This window comes from Quercus suber, unplaced genomic scaffold (assembly GCF_002906115.3).
Source record: "Quercus suber isolate HL8 unplaced genomic scaffold, Cork oak 2.0 scaffold_93, whole genome shotgun sequence".
NCBI lineage: Eukaryota > Viridiplantae > Streptophyta > Magnoliopsida > Fagales > Fagaceae > Quercus > Quercus suber.
The window spans coordinates 604,635-621,604 of NW_027069558.1; the positions used below are offsets into that span (position 1 = coordinate 604,635).

Genomic DNA, 16,970 nt, shown 5'->3' on the forward strand with positions numbered 1-16,970 from the left:
TATACTTGTTCGTGAGCCAAAGTTAATGTGGTTCATTAGTCACTCCCAAGCCCTTTTCTATAGTTCAGCAAACCTTTGGCCAAACACATGCAGCATCAAATCCACACCTCATTCATCTTAGTAATGTTAAAAAAAAAAAAAAAAATTAATGCAAAGGGAATTGAAACCCCAGATAGTTTAATTAGCATTTAACTCTATCATCCAAAGAAAGGAGAAGGAAAATGACCTTATTCAAAGAACTTGGGGGAATATATTTAACATCAATTATATATGGTTGTCATCCTAGGAAAGGAGCAGGAAAATAGGCTCTTCTCCAATCTCCATATGCACTAATAAGAATTTTGTCAAGATGCCAATTGCTAATTACTTTGAACCATATATGCCATTATTGTCAATGAGATAAAGTTAACCCTCACTCCCTTGTAGGCTGCTCCATCTTCTAATGGCGATTTATTGGTGAAACTTATTAGATTCCTCATTTAAATTTAAAACAACCTATGGTTGTTTTTTTATTTGTATTATATATATTGATCAACACAGTAATTTTTTTTTTTTTAATTTAATCGGAGAACTTAAGAAATAACATCTAAAGAATTATACCTATATTTTGCTTATGATTAATTTTTATGTATTTGGGAAACCATAGTCGACCTTAGTTTCCTTCTATCAATTTTATTTATTTATTTATTTATTTTTTGAGGAAAGAAGAGTAATAAAGAAGATGAGATTTGAACTTGACCGACATAAGCTGTTAAAGATATTATGCTTATTACCAACATGACTTTGGCCATTGTTAAAGCTTATAGATCATGACCAGATCCAAATCCAAAGAGTCTAATATTCGATGCCCTCTTTTTTTATTTTTCAGGTTTCAGAACCTAGGTAGGGCTAAACTACAATTGATAAATATATAGTCTATTAAGTGTGAGATGTTGAGAAAAGTATGCAACCGACGGGACTTTTTAAGTCAACTACAGTACTCGCACGGCCATTCAAGCAAAGGAGAAGTGTTTAATGTTATACTATATTCTATTCCTTACATATATAAAATATATAATAATAGAATTATAGAAAACAATTGAACAAAGTGGTGAAAAAATTTATACAAAATAAAAAATAGAAGAAAGAAACAAATCATCTCCATATGCATTCATAAAATATTTTTCAAGATTCCATTTATGCACAATTACCTCTACTTGTCAACGAGCTGAAGCTGCTGAACTTCACTCACAGGCACAGCTCACCCACTAACCTTTTGGCTAATGATGGTTCATTCATAGCCTTAGCTATTATGGACGTCTTTTCTTTCTTTCTATGGCCAACAATAAAATCGATTCTTGTTACAGCTGGGATATATTAATATTAGAAATTATTAGTCTAGCCAAATAGATAATTTTTTAATTTTTTTTACAACAACCGAGATAGTACACTGTGATTGGTGTTCAATAAAAGTAGTATCAATAATAGGGTCATCTGAAAGTGATGTTATAACAATCATAATTTATCACCTCAATAATTTGCACCAATCACATTGTGTCACTTATATATGTGAAATTTTTAGTTTCTCCACCAAATAGGTGGGTGGTCTAGTGGTAAGGCACTTGAGCTAGCACAACTTAGGTTATATATAGATTCAAACTTAGGTTATATATAGCTCCTTGTAACGAGTAGGAAACTCACACTGGTCCATCCCTAAACATTTTTTCTTTGCCAAGAAAAAAGAAATTAGTATCTCTCACACCACTACTAAATGGTTTTCAACTTTCATTAAAAAAAAAAAAAGTGTGTAAGTGTAAGAGAATCGTTAGCCGAGCCATGTGCAGTGAGGTTGAGAACTGAGGAGAGCCATTTAAGGCAGCTTAGCCTTAAGAGAACCTAATCCAAGCTGAGTACTAGTTTCGTGGCTCACTTGCCTTTTGTTTTTTAGCACGTGATGCTGAAGTCTGAAGTGGGATTCTTTTGTTTATTTCTTAGGGTGGTGGTTGTATTAAAAATAGTGTGTGAATGTGTTTAATGAGCAAGGATTAGGTAAGCAATGGGAATTTGAAATTACAGTTTCAAGTCAACTTCAAAATCCAACATTTCATTCTAGGTAAGAAGGAAAGATATCATTGTTCCCATATGGATGCATTTATTTTAAATATAAGGAACAATTTTGTTTACTCCTTAAGTTTCATCCAACTCAACATAATCTACTTCCTAGACAGTCAAAGTCTCATCTTCCAACTTATTTCTTTTGACTCTTAGCTAGTGTTGTTTCTCTTTTGACTGAGCCAAATTACCCAGAAGCAATGGTTACAGCCAAAAAAAAAAAAAAGGACTCGAAGCCAGACCAAAAGGTTTTCCAGGCATTGGACAGACAGCTATGATGCAAAAAGAAGTTCCAGAGTAACAAATTTAAAGCAATTGCAAATTTATACATTAGCGAGTAAAATTGATATAGAAGACATATAATGTATGTCTTAAGTTATTATTACCTAAAAGTCTTGTAAGTCAACTGGTTAGTATATCCTTATGTTTCCAATAAATAAAAGTCTACGGTTCAAATATTTTCTCCCCCACAGTAACTATCAAATTAAAAAAAGATAAAAAGTTATAATATCCTACTTTAAGTTTTTTTTATAAGTAATTTCCTAATTATTACAATTTCCTAACTTTGTTATAACCTATAACGTAATATTGAATGATGAGGTTCAGTCGCAACTAACTCTATTGAATGGTCTATATCAATTAGTTATTCGAGGACATCTTAACAAGAACATATAACAGAGGGAGGTTTCTCATTTTTTAATTAATGTGCTAGTATGACAATGGAAGAAGACAGTGCAGAGGATGGTTAATTGAGCTACCTGTTTGAGATGTTCAATCATATGACTGCCTAATGCCTATACGGAACTAGGTTGAATTTCAGAGAGTTAAAAATATATCAAAATTTGCAGCCTCTTTTAATTTTATGTATGTCTCCTATTTCAATCAAAAGAAAACAAACAAGAAGCCAATTGCCTATAGTAGCCCAATTGGCACGTCCACTTTCTTGTGTGGGTATGTTGGGGTAAAATCCGAAATTGCCAGCATTGTTACTGTTTCAAGTTTGGCAAGAACAAATACCGATAAATATTGATGTATCATTTAGAATAATTATCATATATAATGTAAAGTCTACTATTTCATCTAATACATTTTAGTTTATTTTAGCGTTCGATTGTTTGTTGGGTACTCTACAATTTTCGATAGCTTATTGGCTGTGTTTATTAAAATATATAATTTTTAGTAACTTTTATGTTAAATGTGTGAGAAAAAAACTAAAAACCAACTAATTTTTATATTATAATAATAATAATAATAATAATAACTAGATTATTTGACCCAAAAAAGAAAAAAACTTTACACGAAAAACAAAAAGCTTGTTACCTTTTCCCTCAACGCTCCCTTAATCAACCTCCTAAGGTTTGGTAGCAATTGGTGTATAAAGAGTACAATACCTAAGGGAAAATAACACAAGCTGCTAAAATTTGGTTGCCAAATTGAATGCTCTAGCGTTTTTGTCAAGATGTTTGCTCTCACTACTACTCGGATGTTTTAGAGCTTCTCATTTTCTAATGCCATGTCTACATCAAAATTAATAATGAAGAAGCTTAGATACATTCATATATATGCATCTTTCTGCATATGGTACCTCACCCCTCAACAAGAGGCAATGCAAGGCCTCTCAATTCCAAAACCCTGGACCCCTCAACCCCTCACTTTGGCCCCTCAAACAATTAAAAAAGAAAAAGTCTAGCCACAACTCACTCATATGACAAGTTGTGATTGGTGAAAGAGTGTCCTTACATGGACTCACCATCACTGCTCTACCAACCACCACTCACACCATGAGCGAGTTATGCCAAGTTATACCACAAGTTGTAGCACCAAAACTACTCACTAAAAGATGAGTCCCTTCGTCAGTTTGGGACTTTGACCACTCGGGAACACCATCATGAGGGGGAACCTTCCCCAAAGTTAAAAAACTGTATTAAATACCAAAAAAAATTAAGAGGCCCAAGTGGGGTAAAGAAGAGAGACAATATGCCTGCAAAAAGCAGCGCAAATAAATATACTCCTTTGAGAGAAAACAAAGCAGCTGAGCAAGAAGAAGCAAAAGAAACCAAGTCTATCACATGGGGTTTGGAGACTTTTTACCTCTTTGTCTAGCTGTACTGTCACACACAAAGCCCTTGGTCTCAACTCTCAATGTTCAATGTACAAATTCATTTCCGTTCTTACCCACTATTAGTTTTTTATATGTGTTGGCATTAGGTCCAATGGTCATAGAATGGGTTTAAAAAAGTAATAATACTCAAAAGTTGTAGACCCCACTTAAGAGACCCTCTCACTTCTCATCCCATCTGGGGGGCAGGGTTGAAAGAAAAGGTCCAAAGCCACACACAGCTACTACTGAGCCTTGAAGCTCAAATGGAAAAAACAGAAAAGAAAAGAAAAGATACATACCAATGAGATGGCGCACTACCAGAATAACCTCAGCTTTCATAATAATATCACAATTCAAGGAGACCCCACATAAACAGAAATGTCATTGGAAATAAATAATAGAGCAAAAGGAAAAAAAGATGGAAGAAAAAGACACTACCATACAATGTGACACAGCAGAAAGAAGTTCTAAGCATTAAAGAAGGGTCAAATGTACTCTTAGTCCTCTAAAAAAAATGGAAAGAAAGAGGCTGATCTAATATATATTCATGAGCATTCAATATCTGAGGAACACAACATTTCTGTTTACATCTTTATGTAAGAAGCACTGACAAAATGCCATGATACAACCAGAAACCCCTATCAGAAATATGTGGGTTACAGCAGTTAAAAAAGGAAAATGAGTTTCATAATCTCTTTTACCAAGCCCTCCATCCCAAACCATGAAAAAACTTGTAAATCAATCAAACCACACAAAGATTAGCACACTGGCATAAGGTAAAATTAAAAAACTAGGCATTAGCATCAAACTCGTGTCGGTTGGTAGCAGTTTCCTTACTACGGCCACCACCACTGAAGTCATTAAAAGTAAGAGAATTAGTAGAATTATAAAAGGAAAGTGGTTCTGCTATACCAAAGCTTCACCACCTTCATGCACTGAAGGTAAATTAAAAATTAACCTCCACTTGCTCTATCCCTAAATGGAAAGCTGAGCTCCAACTCCATAGTTGGATTCTGCATTGAGAGTATAAAGATTCAGCCAGGCCAAACAAAACCTGTGAATGCTTATGCTCTATTTACAGATTAATAGAGGCATAAACCAACTTCCAAAAAAAGCTGACTTGAACTCCTACTTTGTAAATTCTAAAATGTTAGCCAATTAAAACTAGCTACCGATATGAACAGTTGCCCTAATTGGATCCTACCCTTTGTTAGACTTCCATCTTCCATATCATGTTATCAATGGATCCGTCATGGTCTTTCTCCAGTGCAGCTACTTTGGCCCGATGTGCTGCTAGTGCAATCGCCCCTTTTCCTCTTTCATCCTGAGGGAGCTCACATGTCTCACTGATGGACCCAGATCTCAAATCTGCTGGGGGGATGAAGCAGTCTACCGACAGACCCGGAACATTAAATGCAACCTCTTCAATTGTCCATGCTTCTTCCATCCTTGTTTTGGTATGACTCATTGCCATCTCACCAAATCTGAAAAGGGTCACCACGGAACGCCCAGAGTGGGCAATCATGATCCCCTCAACAGACCTGTAATCATCAAGGAACGAATTGATTGTAGTTTCCCAGTAAACTGAATCTCCACCATTGGATTGGATACGCGTCAGATGTGAATCCTCCATGTAAACAAGAAGCCCAGTCTTCTGGCTGAAGTAGCCAAACAAGACATGCCTAATTATCTCCGCCGGACCTTCACTCCTCCCCTTCAATGTCTGAGGGTCAGCACAAAGCTTGAGAATGAAGCAATCCTCGCCGTTGATCTTCTTCTCTCCTATGCATCTAGCATCCGCAAACATACCAGCAGTGGTTCTAGGATCAAGCCCCTGAAACACAACCCTAAATCACATATGAAAATGTCCACAACACCAAAATAAACCTGCAAAAAACAAGCCACACACAATGTCTACCTGAAGTGCACGACGCAGAGGCCTCACAGGGCCTTTTGCAGTGTGGGCACCGAGCCAGGGCGTGTGCCTCCAAACAAGCTTGCCATTGCAGCCTGCATGAACCTTACTTCCCCCAACCGCAAGCTCCACATACCACATATCTGGATTCATCTGCCAGAGCACAAACCCGCCCGACTCAGCACATCTAGAAGGATTCCGGTTCTTCATTACCTTAGTGGCAGTTTCGAACTCAGAAGCTACCATTCTAAGCTTTCCCATCGCATACGCATTTTTAATCGAGTTCTGCAGCTTCTGCCCACCAGAAGCTGCCGTGTACTGCTGCAATATGTACTGAGCAGAGGAAGTTTCCTGCAATAATACCACCCATTAGAACACCAAAAAAACACAGTTATTTTACTATATCTACAGAATGTTTTTTAGTATTCTATAAAAAAGAGAGAAACACAAAAGGCAATGAAATTAATTGTACCAACCACTCAATATTTAGTAACAAAAATGCTAACTATAGTTATTTTTCTCTGTTGGGTCTAGTAAAAAAAAGCCGGCTCTTAGTTCATGTACTCTCCTCTGTTTTCTCATCAACCAAACGGAGACATTAAAATAAAAAAAAAGTTAAATAATTAAGGGTGTTTATTTTACTACTTTAAACAAACATAGAAGAAAATCTAAAATTTAAAAACAAATCCAAACACCACGATTCAGAATATCCATAGATTTCGCCGAGAATTCACATAAAACATTTATACAAATAAATTATTAAGAGAAATTCTACAACCCAAACAATCAAATATCAAATATCTTAAGGACCACTCAAACCCAATACGGCAAAACCCCATTTCCAAACAACAATTTTTTTTTTTTTTAAGTTACTAAAAAACAAAACCAACCCAACTCTTAAAAAAATAAAAATAAATAAATCCCAAAATATCAAAACTACTATTTTTGAAAACCAAAACGACCTCATTTGTATAGTTTCACAGAGAGAGAGAGAGACTGACAATGGGGGTGTCCTTGATACTAAGGTGAGGCAAAGGGTCAGTAGTGGTGACGTGGAGAGGAGCGAGTGGAGCACCCATTACACCGAGCAGTATTCTGAGATCAGACCTTCTGCTGCTGCTGTTGTTGTAACCCATGGGAGAAGCTGTCACTGAAGGAGTTCTACCCAGTTGTCCTTTCATCCACTGACCCAAACCCGACCCGCTTCTCTTCGACTCTCCGATTTCCGCTCCGTCTTGGTCCGGACCCTCCATCAGCGGCGTCAGTGTTTCCCCCAACGGCCTCAGGCTACCGGATCTCGCTATCAACGCCGCCTCATGTAGGGCCGCGTGGTGGCTCTTCTTTCGCCGGAGTAAACCGGACATTATCGTGGGTGACCCGCTTCGAGCCGGGCTGTTGGCACGTGACCGGGACGGTGACAGTCCTCGGACTACTTCTTCTTTTAGTGCCGAGAAGAAGCCTTGCTTTCTCTCCATTGTTAATGGAACCAAAAAATAAAAAAGCTTAGAATGAAAACGTTACTTCTTGTTGTTTTTTGTGTTTAGTTAGAGAGAAAGGTGGTTTTGAGAGCGAGAAGTGTGCGAGCTCTTCATAGAGAGAGGTTTTGGTACTCAGTTCACTCTGTGGGAGAAACTGTATTGTGAGAAAACGGCTTCAACGATAGTGCGCCTTTTCAGTGTGTGTTATGAAAATGATTCTAGAGAGAGAAAAAGTGGTGCGTTATTTTGAGAGAGAGGAGAGAGAATTTGCTATCGAGGGAAAGAAATAGGGTGTGGTACAGTGTGGTGGGGTGCTATATAGTGACTAGTGAGAAAAAGGAACAATGTGCCCTTTTTTTTTCCTTATTAATTTTTATTTAAGGGACAAACCAAATTAAGAAATGTGAATGTGCGTGTGGGGTGTCTTTTTGGTATTTTTATATTTTAACCAAATAAAAAGTAAAATATGAGTAATTTTTAGGTATTAAGCATGAAAAATAGTATACTTTTCACTTAAATTTATGGTAGAGTTTACTCATTAAATTTATGATGGAGTCTATCAAGAATGTAAGAGCATGGAGCACTATTTCTCTCCTTATTTCGAAAGTACCTAAGAATTTTCCATAATAACTGTAATTTAAGTGTTGTTCTTTAGATTCTCCTCTTAAAATTCAATAATGTGATTTTTTTTCTTACGTGATGGAAATATATTTTTAGTTAAATACAACTTCATGACTTAATTTTTAGAGTGAAATCTAAGAAATAATACTTAGATGTTGTATGTTTGTACTTAAGTTTTGCTATTTTTATAAAATAGGATATAACATGTTGGTAATTTTTTTCTCAAAAAAAACATGTAGGCAATTTTTTTAGGTTTTTTTTTTAATTAAAGGATTTACTTTGGATCATGTAATAACTTCTTCTTTTTTAGCAAAATATAATAACTTTTTTTATGGTAGATGAATAACTATCATGAATAATAATAATTAATGGTTCAATTGAATGGTCAAAGTTCGACCCAAATTTGCGCCCTGGTTTTGGTTTAGTTATTATTATTCCCAATAAAGGTTGTACCAATAAGAATTATCTAGCAGAATTGTAGGAGATACCACTTTAAATTCTTCGCATGGTGTAGTGGTAATTTAATGAACTAACTTTATTATTATCATGCCTTTTCTGTGAAGCTAATTACTGTAAGTTCATTCACATAAAAAAATCAAATTACAAGTTCACCACTGGCCAGAAAATTACTACAAAACTTCACTATATGAGTCTTGAGAATTGAGAAGGAAAAAAAAAAAAAAAACTACATCCTACTTTGATTCAACTTATCCCATTCTATAGATCAAAATTTACCAAAAAAAAACTTATTCCATTCTAATTCATGTGTGTTTTTCTCACCTCAAAGTGGGGATAGAATGATGATCGATTTTATCCATGCGCACCTTGAGTTTGTATCTATTTTATTTATATATTATACATTTAAATATAATTTGACTTTTTATGTTTACCTTAACTTTAATTATAAATTTTTTACATATTTGATTATCACCACAAAATACTTGTTTATAATAACTTTCACTGTCACCGCCTCGATAGAGATAGAGCTATGTAGATACTTGGGGGGACCATGGCCTTCTAATTATTTTTACAATACTATATATTCATATAATCTTTAGAATCTAGCTTAAGAAAATTGTTCTCGGCTCCGTTTATAATGTTTTCATATTGCCAATGCATGATTTTAGAGTGTGTCACACCATTATACTAGGTAATTTGAAAGAGAAAAAAAAATGATAATAGCCAGTAATCTCCTTTTTTTATGGAATGGAAAGGTTTTATTAATAAACAATGGAATTACAAAGAGAGGTTAATAGATTCCTCTTTAATTACAGATTCAAAACAAGAAGGGCCACATGCTAAATCAAAAAAGTCACATACATTGTTCTTTAAAGACCATTTGGCCAAAGCATGAATTGCACCATTCGCCACCTTGGGAACCCAATAAACAAAGTAGTTTAGGAATTGTGATAGTAATGTTAAATCCCAAGACCACATGGAAAGATTTTATTAACAAACAATGGAATTACAAAGAGAGACCGATGGATTCCTCTTTGATTACAGATTCAAAACAAGGAGGGACACATGCTAAATCTAAAGGGCCATATATACATTATTCCTTAAGAACCATTTGGGCAAAGCATGAAATGCACCATTTGCCACCCTAAGAACCCAATAAACAAAGTAGTTTGGGAACTGTGACAGTAAATGTTAGCATGTCACAAGGCCACATGAAAGATAATTATGTAGCAGCTGTTGAAATTTGAATTTGAATAATAAATTAGCAATGGTAGATTGGATTGTTATTGTTTCAAATTTTTATTTGATAGGAGTTAGTTCCTATTTGTTTGGATACTTATCAAATTAGGAGTATTATTTATGTATTGTGAAGGAAGGTATGGAACAGAAGCAGACAATTAACTCATAATGTTTATTTTCTCTCTCAAGTTTAGGAGATTTGTTATCTCGGATTGACTAATTATCTTTGAAGTATCCGAATTCACAACGGCAAAGCAAATAAATCATAGCATATGCACTTAATTCTTTTTGCTGAACAGCACATGCACTTAATTCTCTAGGAGATACCTTGGCAAAGGAATACAAGAGCATCAACAAAGACTTTGGAATCACTCTCAACACATATAGATTTAATTCCAATCTCTCTCCCAATCTTAATACCCATAATGCAACTTCAACTTCTGCTTGTAGAGAGAGAGAGAGAGAGAGAGAAGTGTTTGCTCTTTTGGAACAAGAGAGAAGAGAATACCAACTCTTCTCTCCTGTTTCTAGCAGCAACTGAAATTGCAAAACACTCAAAATTGCATGTATCACATCATTATTTAGATTTTTTTTTTGAAGGACAATACTTGGATGATTAAGCAAGAAAAACTCAAAATTGAAACTACGTGCTTCAGTAAAAAGTTTGAGCCATGATTATGTGTAGTCAACAAAGTTAACAATGTAGAAGAAACATTAAAAATTTTGAATATAAAGTCAAGCAAGACCTTAGATAGTTTTGTATTGTCTAATAATTTATTATACTACTATTTACTACAGGAATAGCAAAAGATTGGTTTCATAAAAAAGAAGAAACAAGAAACAAAAAACAAAAAGAAACGCGTTAAGAACTTACAAGACTTTTGATAATACGTGTTGTTTTTGTTTATAAACTACGAGTGGGAAAACTTTTTAATAAACTCTGTTATTTGCAGAGGATAAAAAATAGAAGGCGTGGCCCACTAGAGTAGGGAATTATTTACTGTTGCACGCATATAAAGAGCGTGAAGTGAACTGATTGTGCTCTTAAAATGAAGTCATGCTCTTCGCTTCGTAACAGCATATGCGATATGTGAATGAATAAAGTGAAAGACTGTGACGTGAAACGCGCATTGTTCTACCGTGTCATTGGATGATTGGGTAATGTTCACCACATTGCACAACCTACCCAAAGTACATCAAATCAATTTGAGAAATAAGGCTCCAACCAAGCTAAGGAAGTGGTAGGATAGAAAATAATAAAAGAATGAAAAAGTGAGGAGATAAAATTTTTTTTAATTTTACTCATTTTGTTTGGTTGGGAGTAGAAAAGTGGAGAGATAGAAAATATGAGTTTGTATAAATTTACTTATACACCCTTGTTAAAAAATGATATTCAATTAAAACAAAAAAGTGACAAACAACTAAAAAAAAAGCACTCACCCAATTTATTAAAAAAAAAAAAATCATGTCTAGTTAAATAACAAAAAAAGAAAAAGAAAAAAAAGAGGCAATGGTTTAGCCTTGTACTTAATATTCATTAAATTGTTCTGACCGCATTTAAATTGAATAAAACCAACTGTAAAATGTGATCCCCACATTGCTAGCCGTGGTAGAGTTGCATAAATCGGCAATTGCAATGTGGTTCATGGTGAAAACTAACCAAACTGCACTGCATTGCACAATGATTAATTTATTAAGGTGTGCTGCGATTCAGATTTTAAGAAAATTGTACCGCATCACATCGTGTACACTATAAAACCCTACTTGTAGCTCAAGTTTCCAAGCACATCATCTAGGTTTTTAATTACCCATTTTCATTGTAATTATTGAATTATTAAGATAAAAAATTAAATTGTCATAAAATAATACTGTAATTTTTATTATAAACTTTCCTTTCTCATACTTGTATTCGATCCCAACACTCCCCCACTATCTGACCTTTAAAGGTAATTTTGTGTAGAATTACAAAATTGACTAAGGATACGCCAATGGACCAGTTTTTTTTTTTTTTTTTTTTTTGAAAGGGAATTATAATGGCATTAAACCAGGAAACATTACAAACAACGCATCCTGCATAAGCAGGCTAGAGACATTAGATTACATTCATATCAAATTGCAGAAAAGAAAATACAAAGTGGGGTGCAACTCCTTTCCAGAGGTGTTGAAGACCAAATCTTCGAGCATATTGAGCAAGCTCGTGAGCCACAGAGTTGAAACTTCTATTAACGTGCTTGAAGAGGCAGGACTCAAAGAATCACTCACTTGGAGAATTCCTTGGATGAGATGCCTAAAGCTCCTCCCCGTGGCCCCATCAATGATTGCTTGGATGGCATTTGGGGAGTCAGATTCAATAATGACCCAAAATAGCTGAAGCTCTTGAGCTAAAAGAATACCATGCTCCAAAGCAAAGACCTCTGTTAGTTCAGCAGAAAAGCAAGCCTGAAGGGGTTTACAGAGAGTAGCCACAACACAGCCTTTACAATCTCTAATGACAACTCCAACACTTGAGAAACTGTCAAACTTAGAAGAAGCCCCATCAACATTTATTTTGTGGAATCCTGGTGGAGGAGGAACCCAGTTGGATGGGGAGGCTCTTATTTGGCCGAGATCCCAAGTGGCCGAACTAACAAAGTCTTCAGTAACATTTTTTGCCAATTGCCACACCTAAGGAGGAGGAAGACTACAATCCTTATGCACTATCTTGTTCCTATTGAAACCATATAGCCCAAGCAATGGCAAAGAAAAGCTCCAAATCTTGAAGAGTTGCATGAGAAAGAATGAAGATTGCAGAATCTAAGAAAGACTTATTGATGCCATGAGTGCGTAGTGGGTTTTTTTGGCCAAAGGCACCAGACCAAGGATGAAAAGACATAGTTAAGAAGGGCATGGTCTAGACTTTCAACTTCACTACCACAAACAGGACAGTCTCGACTTTCAACTTCACTACCACAAACAGGACAGTCCTTATTTTGAGATATCCCTCTGTAATTTATGACTTCCATTGTGGGGAGACCATTGATGCATGCTCTCCATTGTGGGGAGACCATTGTGTAACAGTTCACCAGATTATCAATTTGATTGGCCAAGCCAAATTTAATAAATTATTGTTACACATTTATCCAATGAAAATGAGAGGCTTGATAGAGAACAAGAACCATCCTTTTATTATGAGTTATAAGAAATGCTATGTTCAGAACAAATTCTAGTGGCAGATTGTTACGGGTTATTATTGGTAGGGTAAAAAAGTAATTTTAGTGGTAAGTTCAAATTAGAACTAATAACAATTAACCACTTATGATTTTTTGTGAAAATGTTGTGATCATAGCACCTCTCATTAAATTATTGTTACCATATCTCACCCAAAAAAAAAAAAAACTTTTCTATTGGAACCCCACTAACCCCTTTCTCAGTATTTACCTATATTTTTATATTAAAAATTAAATAAAAAAAATAAAAAGCCTCAAACTTCTCATATTGAAAATATTTAGTTCAAATTTTTTCACCATCTTCTCAAGAAAAAAAAAATCATCAAAGCAACGACTTTGTTTCCAACTATTCAGTCAATCGATGTGCCTCAACACATTCTATTATTCTTTACAAAAATTCTTATTTATTGGCGCACGCACGTACACACACAAACCCAAAAAAAAAAAAAAAAAAACTACGAAGAGACAATATCCATTGGGCAAATAACAATTTGAGCAAGCTTTGTTTTTCTACATTAAAATTTCTATGTTTGTGCCAAGACTTAGATTAGGACCCCACTGCTCGTGAAATTCGGTTTGGTATTGGTATTGGTATTGGTATTGCTACGAGTTTCTCAAGTTAATAACTATTTTCAGTTATTCGAATAAAATGATTTTTGTATATAAATTTGGATTTGAGTTATTAAAATTCAAATACTTTGTTTCGATAATTTTAAAAGAGAAAAGTTTTGTATTTGACTAAATCAACCATAGATTTTAAACCTTTAAAATCATTGAATTAGAAATAATATCTAAAATTAATAAATTTGAAATCAAGGCAACTCAATTCTATTGATTTAAAATCCAAATCCAAATCTAAATTCAAGTTCCCAAACTCAACCCTAGAGAATTTGGGTGCTTGTTTTCCAATTATCTAATCCCTTTTTAATGAATTTCATTCAATGAATTAAACTAATACATCTTACATCACCAAATCTCCATGCTAAGATTTATGTTATGTTTTTGTATATGTTGGCATCTTATGTTATGGATTTTTAATTGGCGAAAAGCACATTTTAGTCCCTACATTTTCAGGCGATTCTCATTTTAGTCCCTACATTTTATTCTTACCGCTTTTAGTCTCTATCCTGAAAAACGCTTCCAGTTTTGGTCCCTTCCGTTGCATCAGAAATGGAAAAAGCTGACGTGGCAAGCGACAGGAATAAATAATATTAAATTATTGTCCACGTGGCCTAAATTAATAATAAAAAATGCAATGTCAGCATTTAAATTAAAAAAATTAATTTATTAATTTTAACTAAATAAAACAGAATTAAAAACTAAAAATTACATGAATTTAGATCTAACTGTGTCTTGAACAAGAACACAAACCCAGATCTAAGAACACAAACCCAAAAATTAAAATCCAAAAATTAAAAATCACTATTTTCTCAAGCCCAGCTATATCATCAAATCCTAAAGCCTCATAGTATCAAATCAATCCAAAAATACAACATAACCAATCCAAACAAAAAAATCACAAACTCAGAACGAGAACGCCTTTTTTTTTTTTTTTTTTTTTTTTTTTTTTACGACTTTCATCGACCAGCGAAACGGCGAGCTCTTCGCGAAGATCGCGTGGGGCCGGTTCAGCAAAGATCTCAGCCGCTGGTGTTTCCAGTAGCTGATCTTCGTCGTCGGTTACTGCCACTCCAGAGGCATGTTCCACCGCGATCTCAAGCCGGAAAATCTCCTCCTCGACGAAAATTGGGATTTGAAGGTCTTCGATTTCGGACTCTTAGCCGTAAAGGACTAGATCCGACCCGACGGTTTGCTCTACACGCTTTGCAGTAAGCCTGCTTACGTGGCGCCAAAGATTCTGGCGAAGAATGCCACGGTGTTTGTTCTAAATTCGTGGGTTTCATGGGTAAATTTTTGTTGGGTTGTGGTTCCAATTCGGGTCAGGGTGGCGGTGGTTGGTGGTTACAATCTGGGTTTGGTGCATGGCTTGCTTCGTGGTTTGATTCTTCATTTGTGGTTGGTTTGTGATTTTATTGGTAGGTTTGATCACTGTGATTGTCATTGGGTTTGTGGCTTGCTTCAGATGTGGTGGTTGATGGGTTGTTCTGAATTTGGGATTTTTTTTTGTTCGGATTGGTTGTTTTGTATTTTTGAATTGATTTGATACTATGATGCTTTAGGATTTGATGATATTGTTGGGTTTGAGAAAAATGTGATTTTGAGATTTTTAATTTTTAGGTTTGTGTTCTTGATCATGACACACTTAGATTTAAATTCATGTAATTTTTAGTTTTTAATTCTGTTTTTAATTTTTTTTTATTTAGTTAAAATTAATAAATTAATTTTTTTAATTTAAATGCTGACGTGACATTTTTTATTATTAATTTAGGCCACGTGGACAATAATTTAATATTATTTATTCTTGCCGTTTGCCACGTCAGCTTTTTCCGTTTCTGATGCAACGGCAGAGACTAAAACTGAAAGCGTTTTTAAGGATAGGGACTAAAAGCAGTAAAAATAAAATATAGGGACTAAAATGAGAATCGCCTGAAAATGTAAGGACTAAAATGTGCTTTTCGCCTTTTTAATTCCTATAAATTTATGTTTTGGTTTATGATAACCTGAGTTGAGAGTCTCATGACTCTCATCATCCATGCAAAAAAAAATCTTAAACCCCAAATTGTTGACATCCACCCAAGCACCATTTACTTTTCAGTGTTCTTATACGATCAAACTCATCTAAGAGGTGGGCCATTGAAATTACAAATTTACAACTATAGATCATAATTGATTTAGTGGGCCATATTTACTGTTTACAAAAGCCAAGCGCAGTAGACAAAATTGTTGTTCCTTATAGACAAAGGCATACTCAATTCCTTGTCAATCTAAGTCTAACCTTTGTTTATTCAATTCATTAAAAAAAAAAAAAATAGTTTACTCTGAAAAAGGCTAAAACAATGTTTTGTATTAGGAAGTAATCTGACAAATCATGCAATGCCAAGTTGTAACAAGCAGAGTTTAATATGAACAGGTGCAAGGCTGTCACATAATTTAAAAATTATTACGAGTACTAATTTTATGATGAAGCCAAGCCCACATTTTTTTAATCACACTTAATAGATAGACGAAGGAAAATTCTTTCTGGAAATGAGTATGATGCTCCAACTTCACTGTGTCACAATGAGATGGAATCAATGGAAAAGATTCACTAGTATTTGGGCAAATTATAACTTACCTACCTATAATTTTGTCGAAATTTAAGTTACCTGTCTGTAACTTGAAATTTGACAATTTACCTACCTGAGATTAGTATAGTTAGATTTTTTTTAACCCACTTTTGTTAAAAACATAGCTAAATATGTAATTTTGCTTCACTTTTATGTTTAAAAACACAAAAAAACATAAAAATACAAGATCATATAAGATGAAAAAGAATCCAGCGAAATACTTACATCATGGGATTTCAAACTAGATAGGCAACTTAAATTTTTTGATCAAACCTTAGGTGGGTAAAATGTCAAATTTTAAATCACAAGTAAGTAACTTAAATTTCAACCAAACCACGGGTGGATAAATTGTAATTTGAACTTATTATTATTACATTCATAGAATGCCTTCTATATGGGGCAAAACTAGTGTTCCGACCCAATTCGAATAAGACTAGGCTAGGATGGAGTCCCTATACAACTAATTTATAGAGGTGGTTGGTCAAGGTTAACTCTTTAAGCTCTTGTACCACAATTTGGTAATTAGAGAAGAAAAATTAGTAAGGATGACAATTTTAGTGAATGATTATAACAGGGAAAGAGAAATTCTTATTCAAGTTCTTCCTTGGTCTGGCCGAGGAACAAAGTTCTTTA

General features: G+C 34.5%; 1 protein-coding gene across 1 annotated transcript; it reads right to left on the bottom strand.

The window, feature by feature from the left end:
* Positions 1-4,707: 4,707 nt before the first annotated feature.
* On the bottom strand, positions 4,708-7,853 carry LOC112016940 (uncharacterized). Its single transcript, XM_024049401.2, has 3 exons — positions 7,109-7,853; positions 6,111-6,458; positions 4,708-6,026 (listed from the first exon to the last, which is right to left on the bottom strand). The coding sequence occupies exons 1-3, from the start codon at positions 7,580-7,582 to the stop codon at positions 5,403-5,405; spliced, it is 1,446 nt and encodes a 481-aa protein (XP_023905169.1). The 5' UTR covers positions 7,583-7,853; the 3' UTR covers positions 4,708-5,402.
* Between the last annotated feature and the right edge of the window lie 9,117 nt (positions 7,854-16,970).

Coding starts and splice junctions, on each gene's coding strand:
- LOC112016940 (XM_024049401.2), bottom strand. CDS start 7,582: ATGGAGAGAAAGCAAGGCTTCTTCTCGGCACTAAAAGAAGAAGTAGTC. Junction 6,459..7,108: donor GTATCAAGGACACCCCCATT/GTCAGTCTCTCT, acceptor GTATTATTGCAG/GAAACTTCCTCTGCTCAGTA. Junction 6,027..6,110: donor CTCTGCGTCGTGCACTTCAG/GTAGACATTGTG, acceptor GTTGTGTTTCAG/GGGCTTGATCCTAGAACCAC.